General features: G+C 36.7%; 1 protein-coding gene across 1 annotated transcript in view; it reads left to right on the forward strand.

Annotated features, from left to right (window-relative positions):
• LOC128231883 (uncharacterized) overlaps window positions 1-18,414 on the forward strand; it is a 54,269-nt gene that overhangs the window by 25,629 nt on the left and 10,226 nt on the right. Inside the window, exons 12-18 of the mRNA XM_052945133.1 lie at window positions 8,933-9,022; window positions 10,112-10,250; window positions 10,911-11,043; window positions 12,569-12,612; window positions 12,844-12,935; window positions 16,999-17,125; window positions 17,721-17,947. Coding sequence (XP_052801093.1) covers window positions 8,933-9,022; window positions 10,112-10,250; window positions 10,911-11,043; window positions 12,569-12,612; window positions 12,844-12,935; window positions 16,999-17,125; window positions 17,721-17,947 — 852 coding nt within the window. The remainder of the gene's footprint in view (window positions 1-8,932; window positions 9,023-10,111; window positions 10,251-10,910; window positions 11,044-12,568; window positions 12,613-12,843; window positions 12,936-16,998; window positions 17,126-17,720; window positions 17,948-18,414) is intronic.

Consider the following 18,414-nt stretch of genomic DNA (forward strand, 5'->3'; position numbering starts at 1 on the left):
GATTGACTTAGGTTAAAGTTTTAGGCAAGTAAAAGTTTAGGGCAAGTTGGGATTTTAATAAAAAAAAACTTCTATACCTTCCATTCAATGCACTTAATAAAATTCAAAATTATTTACGACCATCTTTCAACAAGAAACATAACTCCATTTTAACCCTAAATACAAATTATGTCCCTTGATTTTTTATTGATTTTTTTAATATTTTTTTTATTTTTTTTTTATTTTCTTTTGACAGGCACATTTTTACATTCTTAACCAGTTTTTTACCAAGGGAAAACAAGGAGGACTATACTATATGGCCATTGAATTTTTTTTATTATTATTATGCCCCCCTTCGAAGAAGAGGGGTATATTGCTTTGCACAGGCATGTCGGTCGGTCGGTCCGTCGGTAGACCAAAGCTTGTCCGAGTGATAACTCAACAATTCCTGGACGTATGGTCATCAAACTTGACATGAAGGTTGGGCCTGACCAGTAGATGACCCCTATTGATTTTAGGGCTCATCGGGTCAAAGGTCAAGGTCACAGTGACCTTTAATGGTAAAATCATTTTAAAGCTTGTCCGAGTGATAACTCAACAATGCCTAGACCTATGGTCATCAAACTTGATATGGAAGTTGGGCCTGACCATTAGATGGCCCCTATTGTTTTTGGGGGTCATCGGGCCAAAGGTCAAGGTCACAGTGACCTTGAATGGTAAAAGGATGTCCGAGTGATAACTCAACAATGCCTGCACCCATGGCCCTCATAATTGACTTGGAGGTTGGGCCTGACCAGTAGATGAACCCTAATGTTTTTGGGGGCCATCGGGCCAAAGGTCAAAGTCACAGTGACCTTGAATGGTAAAAGGTTGTCCATGTGATAACTCGACAATGCCTACACCCATGGCCCTCAAACTTGACTTGGAGGTTGGGCCTGACCAGTAGATGACCCCTATTGTTTTTGGGGGTCATTGGGCCAATGGTCAAGGTCACAGTGACCTTGAATGGTAAAAGGTTGTCTGTGTCATTACTCGACAATGCCTGCACCTATGGCCCTCAAACTTGACTTGGAGGTTGGGCCTGACCAGTAGATGACCCCTATTGTTTTTGGGGGTCATCGGGCCAAAAGTCAAGGTCACAGTGACCTTGAATGGTAAAAGGTTGTCTGAGTGATAACTCGACAATGCCTGCACCCACGGCCATCAAACTTGAATTGGAGGTTGGGCCTGACCAGTAGATGGCCCCTATTGATTTTAGGGGTCATTGGGCCAAAGGTCAAGGTAACAGTGACTTTGAACGATAAAAGGTTGCCCCAGTGATAACTCAACAATGCCTGCGCCCATGGCCCTCAAACTTGACTTGAAAGTTGGGCCTGACCAGTAGATGACCCCTATTGATTTAAGGGGTCAGAGGTCAAGGTCACAGTGACCTCGAAAGCAAACTCGACAATTCCTGGACCTATGGTCATCAAACTTGACATGAAGGTTGGGCCTGACCAGTAGATGACCCCTATTGACTTTGGGAATCATCAGGCTAAGGTCAAGGTCACAGTAACCTTTAACGCAAAAAAGTTAACAAATCTTCTCCAAGTGATATCTCAACAATGCCTGAATTTATGATCATCAAACTTGACATGTAAGTTGGGCCTGACCAGGAGATGACCGTTATTGATTTTAGGAGTCATTGGGTCAAAGGTCAGGTACACAGTGACCTTGAATGCGAAAATGTTTCAAGTGATAATTGGACAATGCCTGCACCCATGGCCCTCAAACTTGACTTGGAGTTGTGTCCGACCTGTAGATGACCCCTTATGATTTAAGGGGTCATTGGATCAAAGGTCAAGGTTACAGTGACCTTGAACGAAAATGCTTGTCTGTGTGATAACTTGTCAATGCCTGCACCCATGGCATTAAACTTAACATTTAGATTTTTGGTGACCAGCTGATGACTACTATGGATTTTGAGGTCATATAGTCAAAGGTCATGGTCATAACACACTCTATCCTCAAACTTTGAATGGTCATAATCTTAAAACTGCCTCAACGGCATACAATGTTAGCGACAAATCAGCTGTCATTTCGGTCCATGCATATTTCATTCAATTGTCCATATAATCCTGACAACATGGCGCTCAGGTGGGGGCATAATGTTTGACAAACATCTCTTGTTATTATCATTTTTTTTTTTTTATTTCTTTTGAAAGGCATATTTGTATATTCTTTACCACATTTTCATAATGGGAAATCAATTTATTTGAATGACTTGCGTCATTTTTCGGGTGGTGGGATTTCAGCATCAAAGTCACCTTATGTTTTGAATAATTTTAGTTAGGTTTGACATAAATAGACCAAACTTGGTAATATTACATTGTTATTGTATTCACTTCTAAGTCAAAGCGGGGAAGTCGAGTGCACTGTCTTATGAAGGCTCTTGTTTATTTAACTTAAAACAATGAAATTGGTAATGTTGATTCTGACTTTCTTTGCCTTTACTAAAGTTTGTTTGTGGGTGCATTAAGTGACCTAGCTGACAGTGTGTCCTTGGGGTGATTGGATGTATCTGATGCAGACACTGTCCCCATAATCCCCCTTTCTGATCAGATTAGTTACCTAAAATTTGTTGTTGCTGTATTAAACCAGTTTTTACCACCAGCCAATCTAATGAGAGTCATCAAAATAGATTAGAAGTAAGATACTAACATTGTAGCATTCAAAGCATAACCTTATGGGACTGACTGAGAATTTGGTCGACTTCTTGGTAAATCACCTATTATGACCCCATAAAATCACCACAAGCTACATATCATTAATCGTAATGCCAATATCATATTCTGCTATTACTTTAATGAAATGTACCATCACTGTGTTCACATAACCTTGATTGTAACCTGTTATTAAGACAAAAAACAGTTGATGAGAAAATTACAATAATCAAATAGATGCGCCTTTTAGAACAGATTTACTGTTGCAAAGGAGCATTATTAGCGGCTAGATTGATTGACTGGCGGAATTTCACATGGTAATTGATGCAAAGCTCTTTTGGATTCCTGGCATTCCGGCATTCCAGTGGTGTCTGGGAGACAACACAGGGAGAAGCACCGCAAACACTGACTGATTGCGCCTGTGCCCAGCTCTAGGTGACATTGGGTTGTGTCAAGTACAGTTCCCTTGTCCTTTGCAAACAATATTTTTGCTAATTGTGACTGCAGATACGCTTTTCCCTTATTGTGAAAATTATTGAAATGCCTAATTGCTAGGTCTTTCTGATGTCTGACATTTGGCATTAGCCTTGTTTCAGTGAATTGCCATTTCTAATGTTTGTTTAAAGTTATTTCTCTTCTCATTGCATTGTTATTTTCAGCACTGAGGGTCTTTTATTGTATATAATTTTGTGGATTTTCTTTTTCCAATATTATTGATATGACTTAAATAGCAAAAGTGTGTCTTTCTGAACAATCTCTATATGGTTATGCTCGAGTGGTTAATCAGAGAGTCCCGGGTTTGATTCCGCCTAAAGCTTTGCCGGCAATTGATACTTGTTGTTGCTGGAAATTACTTTAATTATTGTTCTTCATCGAAATTACTTTGACTTCTTTTCGATGTATGAATAAGTTTTAGGTCTTAATCCAAAACAGTTTCAAGGACCGATGATACTTTGATATATGCTTATATAAATAGGGCCACAGTAAACATAAAAAATAAGAAGTGATTAATGTATTCAAGTATTTTTAAAGGTTTAAGTATCACGACACTCTCTGTAATCACCTTCGACACTCTCTGTAATCACCTTCGCATTTTTTACAACAATTCCTGCCCTGTATTTATCACAACACAGTGATTTAAAAGAGGTAGACTGATCGAATTAAGACCTTAGATTTCTTGTTCAAGAGAACACCTTAAAAAAGTTCCCAGATATTTCAGCTTTCTTGGAAGTCAGTCGCCTTGAAACACTCACTGCTGACTTATTGGAAATTCCTACATTGCACATTCATGCTGCACAGTTATTAAAAAAACAATCTGAGACACCTGTATGGCAGACCAGAGCTCATGCTATGTTTAGATCCCACTGTGGCTTACCTCACCAGCGATTGATCTTGGAATCTATTTCTGATGATGATGCTATTTTATTGGCATTGTAGGTGTTTTAAGTTGCTGTTGATGATTTCATTCTCTCAGATGAATCACTTCATTGCTATCTTATTGGTAAGACTTTGATGCTGGAATGACAGTAATTCTCAAACAGTTACTCACATTTAGAGTGTCATGGACATCACATTCCAACCTTGTTTTTTATTGCTGGTGGTGCCGATGCCATTGTTGTTATACGAGTAACTACATCCTCTTAAAGCATACCAATTTTAATTGTAACACTTCTGTGCTACAAAAGGGGATGAAACGATGATGGAATTTGGATAATTTTAGTTTAAGTAACTTTTATCTGTGAATGGCATAGTGAATGACCATGACCATTATTATCTGTTAATTGCTTCCTTTCCCTTTTAACTTGAGTTCATTGCTTCAAACAGGCCAATCAGAGTCTAGCATTCAATGTCCAAGCTCTTATTTGGTAATTGGTGTACATTACTTAATTGATTCATATATATATGGGCAATGATGTCATACTTATTGATATATTTACCAGAGTTTCAACATAAACTATAATATCAGTTATGGTTCGTATATTAGAATTAAAAAAATATATATCTACTGTCGCTGTGGCTCCCATAGATTCAATTTTTTTAATTAAAAATGTAATACACAACTAGAACCTATTCCGGACACCCAACATTTGAATATACGCAGCAGTCTTTGTTTTGTTGAGAGCGTTGGTTGGGAGCGCTGGGAAAAGTGTGACACATGATATAATCCCCTAGTGGTGTTCTTTTTTCAAGAATAACTTAGAAACATGCAATAATCTCTAAGGATCAGAAAACAAATACAGTTACACCCATGTTGACTGAATGCATAGCATCTGCATGAATAAAAAGTATTAAGAAGTTGCTCAAGATTCTCAAGAATTTCTGCAATTGTTTATGATATTGCAACACTTGAAATGTCAATGAAAAAAGGGTAGGAATTGTTGTATGCAGTTAAAGCAAGACATATCTAATAAGAAAAATCCAGGTTTAAATAAGTGTGCATTGCATTGGTTGAGAAGTTGTTGAGAACCAGATTTGACAGAAAGTGCATTATTGATTAACTTTCCATAGTGAAAAACCTTCAGAATTGTCTGCGCATTTGTATGATTTCGCACGAAATTCTCGTGCCTGGTGCGCTAGACGGCTCGAAATCCTCATGCCAGGGGTGCTAGACTGTTCTAGCCTTTCTCGTTACCTGCGATTGTTGATCGACTTCAGCAATACTTACATGCTTATATGCATAGTTTGCTTTCTTATTTCCTGTGAAATCAGGGATGGTGTACGGGTGGCTTGGTATTGAAATGTAAAAGTTGTGGGTCATTGAGCAAAAATGTTTTGCCAACAATGTGAAAATCTGTTTTGTTCTATTTTACAGGCTAATGCCAGCTTTTTGGCTGTTGCTTCAAAGGCAGGGATTTGCCTGTATTTCTGTTCATTTGTTATAGGATATGTGGCATTGGAAAAATGGCAAAACATTTGTATGATTATGAGGGCATTCTTATGAAAGGTTACAGTTTTTAGGGAAATTGAAGAGGTATTGGAGTTCTTAATGGGCAGGGTTATTGAAATTCAAATTTAACAAAACATTTTAAAAATGGCGAAAATGTTAAGATTAAAATTTTAATGATGGTAATTATATGTCACAAAAGTTTGAAGAAAGTGACCCATGGCTGGTAATATAATTATTATTTGGTCCCAAAATTAATGAAAGTCCACAGAGATGGTAATGATAGGGTCCAGGTATAAGGTGAACTGTTAATGATAGGATGGGGTCTTTCAAGATATGGGAAGACAGATGGATTCTGTCAGGGTATAGTCTGTCAATGATGGATTGAAAACTGTATTAACTTTGTAAATGAATTAAGGGAACTTTGTTCAGTTATGCTTTTATTTGAGTCAAAAATTGGAGGGGGGGGGGGGGCAACTTTTTATGCCCCCGAAGGTGGGCATATTAAAATTGCACGGTCCTTCCGTCCGTCCGTGTGTCCGGCTTAATAACTCGTGTCCAGGCTGTAACTTTCCCTTGTATGGACAGATTTTAAAATAACTTGCCACATGTGTTCGGCATACCAAGATGACGTGTCGTGTGCAAGAACCGTGTCCCTATTTCTTAGGTCAAGGTCACACTTAGGTGTTTATTCACAATGGAATGCTGCATATAAGGACATAGAGTATAGGTTGTCGTGTCCGATCTGTAACTTTCCCTTGTATGGACAGATTTTAAAATAACTTGCCACATGTGTTCGACATACCAAGACAACGTGTCACGTGAATGACCCTACCTCTAAGGTGAAAGATACACTTAGTGTTTATTCACATGGAATGCTGAATATAAGGACATAAGAATGTAGGTTGTCAAGTATGGGTGGTATTTTCTTATGGTCAGAGGCAATTTAAATAACTTGCCATATGTATTTGTTTGATCTTTAACTTTTCATGTACTGACCTTGTTCATAGGTCAATGTCACATTTGGGGGCATTCGTCACATTCTGTGACAGCTCTTGTTCATCTTTAAAAAAGAGAGACATTCAGTTTGGATTAAAAGGGAGAAAAAAATCAAAACCTGTGTGAAAGTCATAAACAAAAATATTATATACATAAATGTATTTAGGGTTTCTGTATCTACTTGATTGAAGGTTGTGTTGAAATGGTATGGTCTGCAGTTTCTCCATCATTGGGGGTCTGATAAACAGCCAAATAAATGTGTTAATCGGTTTTTCAGAGGATTATAATTTCAAACTTTTAATTTGTTTCAAGAAATTTGTATGCTAACAGTACTCATAAAGTTGCAGATAACACAAAGGTTATTATAAAGGTTCAAGTTTTAACATATAAAAATAAAACTCCTATGTGTAGTGTATGGTCCCTATCTTTTTGACAATTTCTGCTTAAATTGCTAGATTTGCAAGCACACTTTCAAGGGTTACTTCAGTGATACTTAAGCTGTTTTGTGTAAAAATACAGCTATTTATTGACAACTTAATTGGCACTTTCCCACACCCAATGTTTTTATAAATCACTGGCCCTTTTATTGACAATTGACCTCTTTCATTGCCGACCCTTTGATCTTGGGGTTGTTCCTGTGATCTTTGAAATATATCAGGTGGACATAGGCCAGAGAAAAATATTGTTTAGATTCTCATCCCTGGTGCCTTTGTTCAAAATCCCCTACCATAGACAAACTCGCAGCGGCTGTAGCCTCCGTAAGAAGTGGTCAAATTACAGGAAAATAACTCAAAATCATTAATGTAACACATGTTTTTGTTATTAAGTAAAAGATCTACCCATCCACCCCATTTTATTTTTAAAAACCCATGAGAATCTAGTAGTTATGTTCATCTGGCCGACCACTTTGCCTCATTGATCACAAGATGATCTGTGAAATAGGATTTGTTGAAATGGTAATTCTTTATGGTAATGTCCCTTCTCTCCCACAAATTGGAGAGCTTGATTTGTCATTCAGCATTGTTGATTGCAAATGTTAACTAATGATTTAAGATCTGCCACCCATGTAGTAGATGTCAAAGATAATTTATATGTCGAAATCAGTAAAAACTTTTAGCTGGTCTGTTTTTTTGGAAAAAGAAAAGTTGATGTTGACTTCTAGGTCATGGCGTGAGAAAACTTTAACCTTAATCATAACTCAAAAACTTCCGAAGATATTTGAATGAAACTTACATAGGATGCAAGAGACAATACACACAATTATGAATATACAAAATCTTAAGTAATTATTGAGTTCTGTCTCTTGATTGATTGGAGAAAAAGAGATGAGAGTTGGCATTCCCTCAGGGGCACTCTTGTTTGTTAGCATCATGGGCGGGGTCCAGGATTTGATGTTAAGAGGAGGAGTAACTGAGGGGCATAACCTTTTGACTTGTGCCCTTCCCTCAGAACCTTAATGAATTTGGTAAAAAGTGTTGACATGGGGGTTTGGGGGTACTATTCGAAGAAAATTTTAACAACTGCTAGTCCGAAATTGTGCATTTTTCTTCTTTTTTGAAATAAAAAGTCAATTTAGGCGATTTTAGGGGGAAGTGCCGCCCGCTGGATCCGCTAGTGAATGCTGAAACTATATCAAACCATGACTGTGTTGTATAGTTATAGATTTTTGAATGGAGAATCGATCAAACTAATGAATCTGTCAACTTAAAAATGGTGTCATCTGATGAAATAAAAAGTAGATGAATTTATTTAAACCATAGTTTGTTTGAAATTCAGGACCGTCAGACATTAATCATTGGTGAAATAATCTATTTAGAACTGTCAATGTCAGAAAAGCTGAATATTCACTGCCAGGGCCTACTTCTTTTATCAATGTCCATTATCACCAAAAAAAAATATTGAGCCCAATATTACTGAAACTTGGTCACTTAGTTTGCCTCAGTTTTACTTAAATTGGTCTCTTAGTTTGCCTCAGTATTACTGAAACTTGGTCACTTAGTTTGCCTCAATGTATTTCAAATGAGATGAACACTTATCTTGGGCCAATAACAAGCGTGAAGTAATACACACATACAAAATGAAAATAAAAAGATAAAGCAATACATTTGCAGTTGCACGTCTGCACATATTAAACAATTAGAAAACTAACTTTAAATTGCGCAAATAACATTGAGACACTGCTTCAGCAGTCTGAATTCCTTTAGATTTTCGAGTATTATCCTGAATTTCTGTTATTTTATGTACAATACAAGCCTAACTATCAACCGTAGGAGGATTAAACTGTTTTAGTTAATCTCTGGGTGATTGCAAAGTTTGATCACTGCTTTAGATGCTCAAATAATGCCTGGGTTACTTGGTATATTTTCAGGAGAAGGAGAAGTTGAAGAAGCTGATGCAAGAGCAGGATGTGAGGAGATCAGACAGGATCACATCCAAGATGAGGGAGAAAATGGACCAGGTAGGAGTTGTTAATGGCCACAATATAGGCTGGCTTAGTAAGTAAGCGTTAGATGAACAAATGTTATTTTGGGGGTGAGAGGGTGGGGTTTGGAAAGATTTTTAGGAGTATGAGCAGGGGAAGTTGGACAGACTCACAGCCAAGAGGAGGGAGGTTGGACCAGGTAAGAATTATCATTGGCCACAATTTATTCTGACTAGTAAGTGTGAGATGTATGAATATTTGGAACAGTATGAGCACTAAAAGTCAGACAGGCTTACAGCCAAGATGAGGGAGGTTGTACAAGGTATATGAATGATTAGAGTAGTTGAGTTGGTACATGAACAGAGTGAAAGATTCAAAAGAATGATTTGGGGAAAGTGTTTGTCTGGAAGAGAGTTTAGGTTAAGAAGGAATAGAGTTTGGGTTTAGAAGGAATAGAGTTTGGGTTAGGATGGAATTTGGGTTAAGAAGGAATAGATAGGATGAGATCGCACCGATATATGTAATATAGACTTATTTGTAAAGTAAATGATAGTGATTCGTTCAGTTACTGCCAGTGATTCGTTCATGTTGTATTTTTAAAGTTGTTTATTTGGTAACGGTGGATATTTTTATGCTTTAAGAACTAGATATATGATTTGAAATAACACTAGATGGGAATTTTGATTTAACATAGTCCCAATGTAGGACATTCAAAACTTGTGGTTTTGTAAATGTAGTGATTTGAAAACTGATCTATTCATGTGGTTACAGATTAGTTCAGAAAAGTTAAACATACATGTATCCCAATATTATGTTACTAAAAGAATTGTTCTATGTTTTGTCTGAGTCCTTCTAGTGTGGGGATTGGTGAGAATTTTGACTTTTCATGGTTCTAAGGTTATGAAAATGGGAAATGAGGTCTAAATGAGATACTTTCGGAAGGTAGTAAGAAAATCGGACAGGCACCCAGCCACGATAAGGAAGAAGATGGAACAGGTAAAAAGGTAGTTGGAAAATTGTATTGAATGCTTAGGGTCTGTTAAGGGAAGAATTTTGAGCATAGAGCTCACTGTTGAGTTATGCCCCCATATATTTTTCACTTTGACAGTCAGCAATTTATTTCAGGAGCGGATTCTGGCTGAAGCATTGGTGGATGAAGAGAAGGCTAAGATTAAAGCTGAAGAAGAGCGGAGATTGAAAGAGGAGCATCAGAAATTGGAGGAGGAAAACAAGCAGAGGGAAGAGAGGCGCAAGGCCAGGGAAGGTGGGTCTGGGTTACTTCTTTAGGCTCTAAGTCTTTGCGAGTTGGGAAGTGATAAAGTTGACAAGTTAGTGACTGAATATGACCTGGGGAAAGTGGGAAAAGATACATGGGGAAATCGGGGAATGTGACATGGGGAAAGTGGGAAATATGACATTGAAACTGTGGATAGCTGGACAATTGACCAGGGATAGTGAGATATGTGACATAGGTATGTAGAAAATATTGCATGGGATAGTTATTAATTTGTCATGTGAAAGTAGAATGAGTGGCATGGGATAGTGAGGAATGAGAGAGATTAGATTGGGAAATGTCATGGGATTGTAGAAAATGTGACATGGGAAAGCGGGAAATGTTATTTGTGAATGTGGGAAATGTCACATGATGTGATAGGATATTGGACATGAGATAATTGGAAATGTGACATTAAGTAATGGCTATAAACCCTTGATAACAGATATTTGAAAGGTAGGAATAAAGAGCTATAAGAAAGTGGCTTATTTGTATGTTGCATTATGTAGTACATACTAGAAGGAACTGTGTCACAGTATGGAAATAGTTATCATTATTTTAATGTATAACCTAAAACAAGTAAAAATGTTGGTATAGTTCAACTTTATAGTCATGGTTTCAATTTGTTAAACATGATTTTAAAAACTTCAGAGAGATCGAAGAGGTTATCTATGCGGGAAGAAAGAGCAAGACTGTTGGCTGAGGGTAAAGAGATTCCACCTGAACTCATCTACACTGCCACACAGAAATACAAGGATGATGGGGAGGACTCGGATGACAGCAGGTGAGAGGCAAACTTCAAGTAGGGTTTAGGTATTTGAAACATTTTAAGGTCTGCAAAAAAAAATATGCTCAAATTTGACACTCAATTTATGGAAACATTTATGGTCGGTTTTATTATTCGACTCTGTTATGTGTATTGCACAAAAAATGAAAAAAAAAATAAACATGAGGTCACTCTTACTTAAATAGAAAAATCATTTTTGCTGAATAATTTTAGTTTAGGATAAATTATTGATGTGAAGATGATGGATTGCATTTAAAATAAATCCATAACAAAAATTGGGGAAAACAAATTCCCTTTAGAGAAAAAGGTATATGTGCTGCTAGCAAAAAATACTGAATAATAAACTAAATGTGTGTTTAGGATGAATGAAAAAGCTCAAAATTTGGTATGATTATTTAACACTTACAGTTCATTTGAATCTAAGAAAGATAAATATTACAATAAAACAATAATCAATAAATGTATCTGTATATATGTGACCCCTGTTTAAGTCTTAACCATTGGAATAGAATGGTTAACTTTTAATTGGGAGTGAAGATTCTTAGTTATGGGCACAAACGTTTCTGAAGTGTTATCAAATTTATGTTGAACGCATCTGGTCCTGATCTTACAAAAATGAAAGCTATATAGAAGAAATATACTAACATATTTGATGCAAACATTAGTTGCTACTGGTTGATGTTTATTTTAATTTTGTTTCAGTATGATATTGCTATCTTGTATGGTATTATTTTAGCAAGGAAACAGAACTTAATAAAAAATGAATAGTTCAATCTCGCCTTTTTTTTCTAATTGAATGACCTCAATTCCTAATTGCTTATTCACCTAAAACTTCAAACACACTATTACATGACAAACAGACTGTTAATGACTTATCAATAATGTTAAATTGAAATATATGTATCCATATGATTACAATGAACTATGCATTGAATGTTAATAAATGATCCATTTCACTTGTCTGGGGTCTAGACATGGATCCTCATAGGAATAATGCAAACATTCTGCTGTAAAAAATTGTATTAGGTTGTTCACCCACTTTGTTTTGAATAATTGATATCTTACTCGCCATTACCTACTCTTCAATGACTTATGGTTAAAACAAAGTTCATTAGGTCTGATGAATCACAAGAAGTCTCTCTCATCATTTTCAAATTTGATTTGTAGTTTTGTCCGTTTGTATAAATGCCTTTTGAAGGAAAAAGTTGAGGTATTATGATAGGCTTAGTGTTATTGTCGTCAGCATGCACAAGCTTTAACCTTGTCCTATAACTCGAAACCATTTCAAGATATTCAAACGAAACTTGGTACACATGTTGTCAGAGACACATGTACAGCAAGGCCTATAATGCCAGCTTTAAAAAAAGTGAGTTATGCCCTAACTAACATTGGTGCTTTTGTTGCAGAACAGGTCTGAGGACCAAAAAGAGTTTGCTCCCCTCAATATAAGAATAGAGAATTCAAATTTGAATTTGGAAGAGTAACTGCCCTTTGTTCTGTATGAAATGCATTGCTCTTTCAGGTGTGATTTGAAGGTTGAGGAAGATTACCAAGCTCTTATGAAAGGTAAATAATGAAATATTAGTTTGAAGTGATGGCATATTGTTACTTAAGATTTTTATAAATTGGTGAAATTTCAAGATACTACTTCCACTGAGAAAAAAATATTTAAGTATTATAAGGTTTAAATCTTATACAATTTCACAAGAAGTGTACCAGTAGTGTTGTGTGTAAAAAATATGTAAAATAAAGAAGACTCTCAATGAATCTCACTGATATCGCACCGCTATGTTCCAGTGGTGAATGCGATGAAGTACCACAAAGATTGTTGGCCATTCCTGTATCCAGTCACTGACGATGATGCTCCAGGCTATAGTGATGTCATTAAGGTAAAATATATGTGCAATATTTTTTTTAGTTTGTCTTTTTTTTCAAAGAAAAACACAAGCTTCAGCAATGTCATTAACAAAGATCATTGATGGGTTTGTTTTTAACTCATTTTTTTCTTAAAAAAGTTGATTCTATGTAGAGGTATTGTTGTAGCCATGGTTTTCTTGTTATTGTTGGTGGTGGTGGTGGTGTGATGCTAAAGCTTCAATTTTGGGGCATAACCCAAAAACAATTTAACATATTTAGATTTCCCCACACTCTGGCTGAAATAATTGTCAAGTTATGCCCCTTGTTCAACTGATATAGGCATTGATATATGCTTGAGGTGCCCATAGGTTTAAGTTTGTCACCAAATCAGTGTACTCAGATTGAAAGCTTTTTAATATATGTACTATCATAATTCTACAGAAGTCTGCTTTACTACTGCCGTCCATCACAGGGGCCTAACAGGTCACTCCCCTACCAGGTATCAAACATGTAACCCATTGGGTGAGATTGACTCCATTACTACTAGACCTCCCCTCACCCTCTTTTGTCATGGCAGTCGATGAACATGAAATATTAACCAATTATTTAGCATGAGGAAAATCATTTTTATGGGATTTTTAGCTTGTCCGTCTTTTGGCAGTGGAGCTCTAGTGCAAAAGCCCTAATCTTGGCCACCTTTGGGAAAAGGTAAAAGTGGCTGCTTACTACAGGTGGCCACTTAGTCCAGGTTGAACTTTTCTGACACTTTGGCTTTGTTCAAACAGAGGTCGATTATGTATCTTAACCACCACCTCACCCCACAATCAGTATCATCAGAACCATTAAAGAAGGTTGAATACAAATGTATAAAAAACAACTTTATTGCAAAATTACAAATATAATGCAATATATAAAAGCTAATACATAGCATAAACAAAAAACAACAACAAAAATTAGTCCACACAACTACATGTTCATTTTTAAGTTCAATTTTTAAAGTAATCATTCATTTTCATTTGCTTAACTTCTGTCTCTTTAAAGTGCATTTACATTGAGCCAACATTATCATGTCAAGCATGTCCCTCTGTGGGTCAAAAACCATGAATATACACAAGTTCATTGAGTCCTCGTCTCCTGTAATTTTCCTCTGTCTTTGAGTGTTTGGGTCTTTGAGTGTTTGGGTCTTTGGATTTGGATTTCAATTGTTAGCTTAAGCAAGAAACTGATTTGAGTCTGTCCACAGTTCTTCTTGCACTACGGCCGTTTTCTACTCATTTTATACACTCGACACATTCTTTTAGAGTCAAACACTTCTGATTTATTTTATTGTTAGCCATAACCAAAATTAAAAAGAATATCACGAACAATGCGATGTAAGTTAATACGGAAATGAATAAACATTGTAACTGGTTTCACACCATCAAGTAACAGTGCAAACTGTAAATTCATAATTATCATATGTGGCGTTCTGTGGCAGTATTTGACAATTATCTTCATAATTTTTAAAATATCTTCATTAAGTGTGTCAATTCTGATCGAAACATTTGCCAATGTGGTATAAACATGATCTCTCGATAAGTAAACACACATGGTAATCGTGTGATGTTATAGGCATTTTCATTGGACGACGGAAATATTCGAGGCTATCGTTCTTTTCCGTCAACTTCAGTATCAATTAAAGCTGTGTATTGGCAAACATTACTTGTGGAAATGTCAGTGACAAGGGATAAGAAGCTGCTAATTAGTGTTTTTATGGCTTCACGGGGACAAATATTGGTGGCCACGGCCGCGTTAGACAGTTGGCCGCTTAATGCACGTACTTTATATAGTTAAAATGTATGGGGGGTATTTGGAGAGGCCCGATAAGGCAGGTCACCCAATAAAGCAGGTGACCGTTCAACCAGGTCTGACTGTATGCACATATATAGCAAGTATAACTTTGACTTTAATAATTGTTGAGGTTTACCTCATTTTTGACTTAAAAACAACAACGATGAACATTTGTTATCACTCCTGCACTCTTGCAAAACAGTAACATACAACAAAATGTTTTGTAAAATATTGAAACATTAAAATCACGAACAACGATTAATTGATATTTACCACCTTTCCCGATTTTCCGTTGCCGTTATAACTCAATCCAGTTAAATGCTGACTCACATCGAGTTTTTGTGAGTAGCGTCCCTTTTGTAAAAAAGTAAACACTCATGTTTGTTTTCAATTTATTTCTCGATAAATCATTTTAAAGTAAACATTCAATATATTTCTGCATGTGTTTACTTGCGTGATTTTACCTATGTCAGTTGTTCTCTTTGGTGACGCAGTACAGATACTTACTATTACCGCGTTCTTCCCCGGTCCGATATTTTCGACCTGAAATGGACTTGGAAAAAAACAGATGAAATTCTAATAGCATAGAAAGGACGCAGGCAATTTTTAAGACGAGAATTGGGGGTAAAAAAGTGTGTCCTATGCATGATATAATACGGTATTTATTATACCCCCACAAACGAAGTTTGGGGGGGTATATAGGAGTGAGCTTGTCGGTCTGTCGGTTTTCATGGTTTCCGGACGATAACTCATGAAAGGCTAGACAGATTTGAAAAAATTTTGGTACACGGGTGTAACATCAGAAGATACAGGTCAAGTTCGATATTGGGGCTGGTAGGGCCAAGGTCAAGGTCACTGTTACTAAAAATAGAAAAACCGTTTCCGGACAATTACTCATGAAAGGCTAGACAGATATGAACAATTTTTGGTACACAGGTGTAACATCAAAAGATGCAGTTCAAGTTCGATATTGGGGCTGATGGGGCCAAGGTCAAGGTCACTGTTACTAAAAATAGAAAAACGGTTTCCGGACGATAACTCATGAAAGGCTAGTTTTTCTTGTCAGCAGTGTAACTTCTAAATTACTCAACAGATTTAAATAAAACAATACATGCATGATAAAAGAAGATGCAGTGTGCAGTAACCTTAGAGTTATGGCCTCTTTTCAAAGGAATGGTTTGCGATTCCTGTGTCCAGGCGGCATTTGGGGGTATTCGTCACTCCTGTGACAGCTCTAGTTTATATTTCTTTTACCCTTGAATTGCACAAAGGTTTATATTCCATTTATAGCATTTATATGCTTGTCTGTTTTTCAAAGAAAAAACTTAAATGTTTGCATGTTGACAACAACTTGAAAATGGTATTAAAGACTTTGGTCTGGTTGTTAATTTTTTTGTTAAAGTTTACATATGTGATTAACAACCACAATGTTAACTTTTTAACATGAAATATTCAATGATGAGCTTACATATTTAAATAGAAATGAGTTCAGCTGGTATCTCTTATATTGTTAGAAATACAGCAAGTTACAGGTGTATCCATTGAACTTCCAAAGCAGGAACGATTTTAAAGTTGCAAATTATGATGTTAACAACAAGTTGAATCACTCTGGCTTAACTACATGTCAGTTATTGCTCTTGGTTGTATGTATGTGTGTATTTCTTTAGACCTTGCAGTCAAGGATACCCCGTGAAAGGGCAAGCACTTATTTACAACGGGATCCGTTGTTTTTGCTGAAGGGACAGTGGTGGGATACAAGGAAGTCCGGGTGCAATACCCTAGCTCTTTTTCGAAGAGACCCTTTAGTTCTTTTATGTGCTCGGTGTAAAGCACCGATACACGGGGTACATATTTCCTGGGTGAAACCAGTACTGAGTACACCACTTTTCCAAGCACTACCCTTTTAATGCCGAGCGCCAGGCAAGGAAGCTACTTGTACCAACTTTTAACGTCTTTTGGTATGGCGGCCAGGGATCGAACCCACAGCCTCCCGCTCTGTAGGCGGACCCTTAACCTCTAGGCCACGGAGACGGTTAGACTTGATATAATCATAATACAACTGACACTTCAGGGACAAGCGAATCAGTCAAACAAATTACTGTGATCTAACAATCAACAAGAGACACGCAACACAAGTTGTTTAGTGTCATTAGTGTCTTAATTTTTTCCAGGAGCCGATGGACTTGCCACGAATCAATTAGAAGAAGCCTTTGGTTCCCTCTTGAGGTGCTCTTGTTTGAAGTCTCAATGATTTAACTTTTTCAGCGACCAATGGACATGTCGAGGATAGAGCAGAAGGTAGAACAGCGGGAATATCGGCAGACAGCCCACTTCCTGTCAGACTTTAAACTCATGTTCAACAACTGTAAAAGGTTCAATGGACCAGATAGTGGTGAGAGAAATGGGTTTATGCATGAGTTGACGTAGTTTTGGGGAAAAAAGTCGAGGTTTTGTCATGGCCTTGGGGCCAAAGATATCATTGTAGTTGTACAAACCCTGCGTTGTAAATGAATAACAAAGTTATTTGCATGCATTTGATACACATGTTAACAGTGGCAATGCAGATATGTGTACCATAAGTCTGGCTAAATTTTTTATTAAATTATGCCCCATGGTCAAGAGTAAAAGATGACTATTTGCATCTGATTGCCGAGCGCTTGTAAAGGATTGATACATTTTCAGCATACTCGTGGGTCAAAGGAATTAATAACTTGTAATGTTTTACAAAAGAGATACACCCTGACCAGAAATATCTTCACTATCAATCATGTGTGCATTTCAAACATGAACTAACAACTCATAAACAAATATTCACAAAACGTTTTTTTTTTAACTAAGACCATAACTTGAAACATAATAATTAATTAGTTAAAAAATCTTTCCTAATATACTTGATCAGTTTAATGCTCGTGTTACCTCTAACAAACCTTACCTCTTAAACCTGATTCTGCCAAGTTGATATTGAACAATTCATTTAATTATTCCAGAGTTCTCCGAGTGTGCTCGCTCCATGGAACTGATGCTTAAGAAATACATAAAGCGTTTCCTTAAAGATGAGCCTACTGACAAATACTATGAGGACAAAGACTTCCATATGGGGGTTGGGCGTACAGCAGCGGCTGTTGGCGAGAAGAAGTTCCGACCAAGGCGGGCAGCCAGTTCTCGGGCTATGGAGACTGTCCATAAGGCATTGAGGGGCCAAGATGATGAGGAGGTGAGTAGGGTATGATTTGGAGTTTTAAGTGTTTGCCAGCTCTGGTATCAGTAATAGAAAAATTTTCATCATCGAAATTGTAGTACAGTCAAACCTGTTTGCTCGATATCCCAGGGACGGGCCAAAATCATCGAGAAAAGTGAGAATGCTTCCAAACAGTGAAATAAAAACGGTCCTTTATCAAGCCAACAAATTTGTGTTTAGATTTCTATTATACATCTTGGTATAAAAAAAGAAGAAAAACTGCCATTTTCACAACACATTGGAAGTTAATTAACTTAAGACTAAATCAGATATAAGCAACTGAATTTGATAAAGGCTTAAACATAATTAAATAAAAGTTTTACAACTAAATGTAACTAATACAACTTATACTTTTATCTCAATTTACAATTTGGATTGCTGGACATTATAAGTCACCGCAACTTTGCTTTTTCTAAGTAAAATGATACAAATGTTTGCGTGTA

Source organism: Mya arenaria, chromosome 4 (genome assembly GCF_026914265.1).
Source record: "Mya arenaria isolate MELC-2E11 chromosome 4, ASM2691426v1".
NCBI classification, from domain to species: domain Eukaryota; kingdom Metazoa; phylum Mollusca; class Bivalvia; order Myida; family Myidae; genus Mya; species Mya arenaria.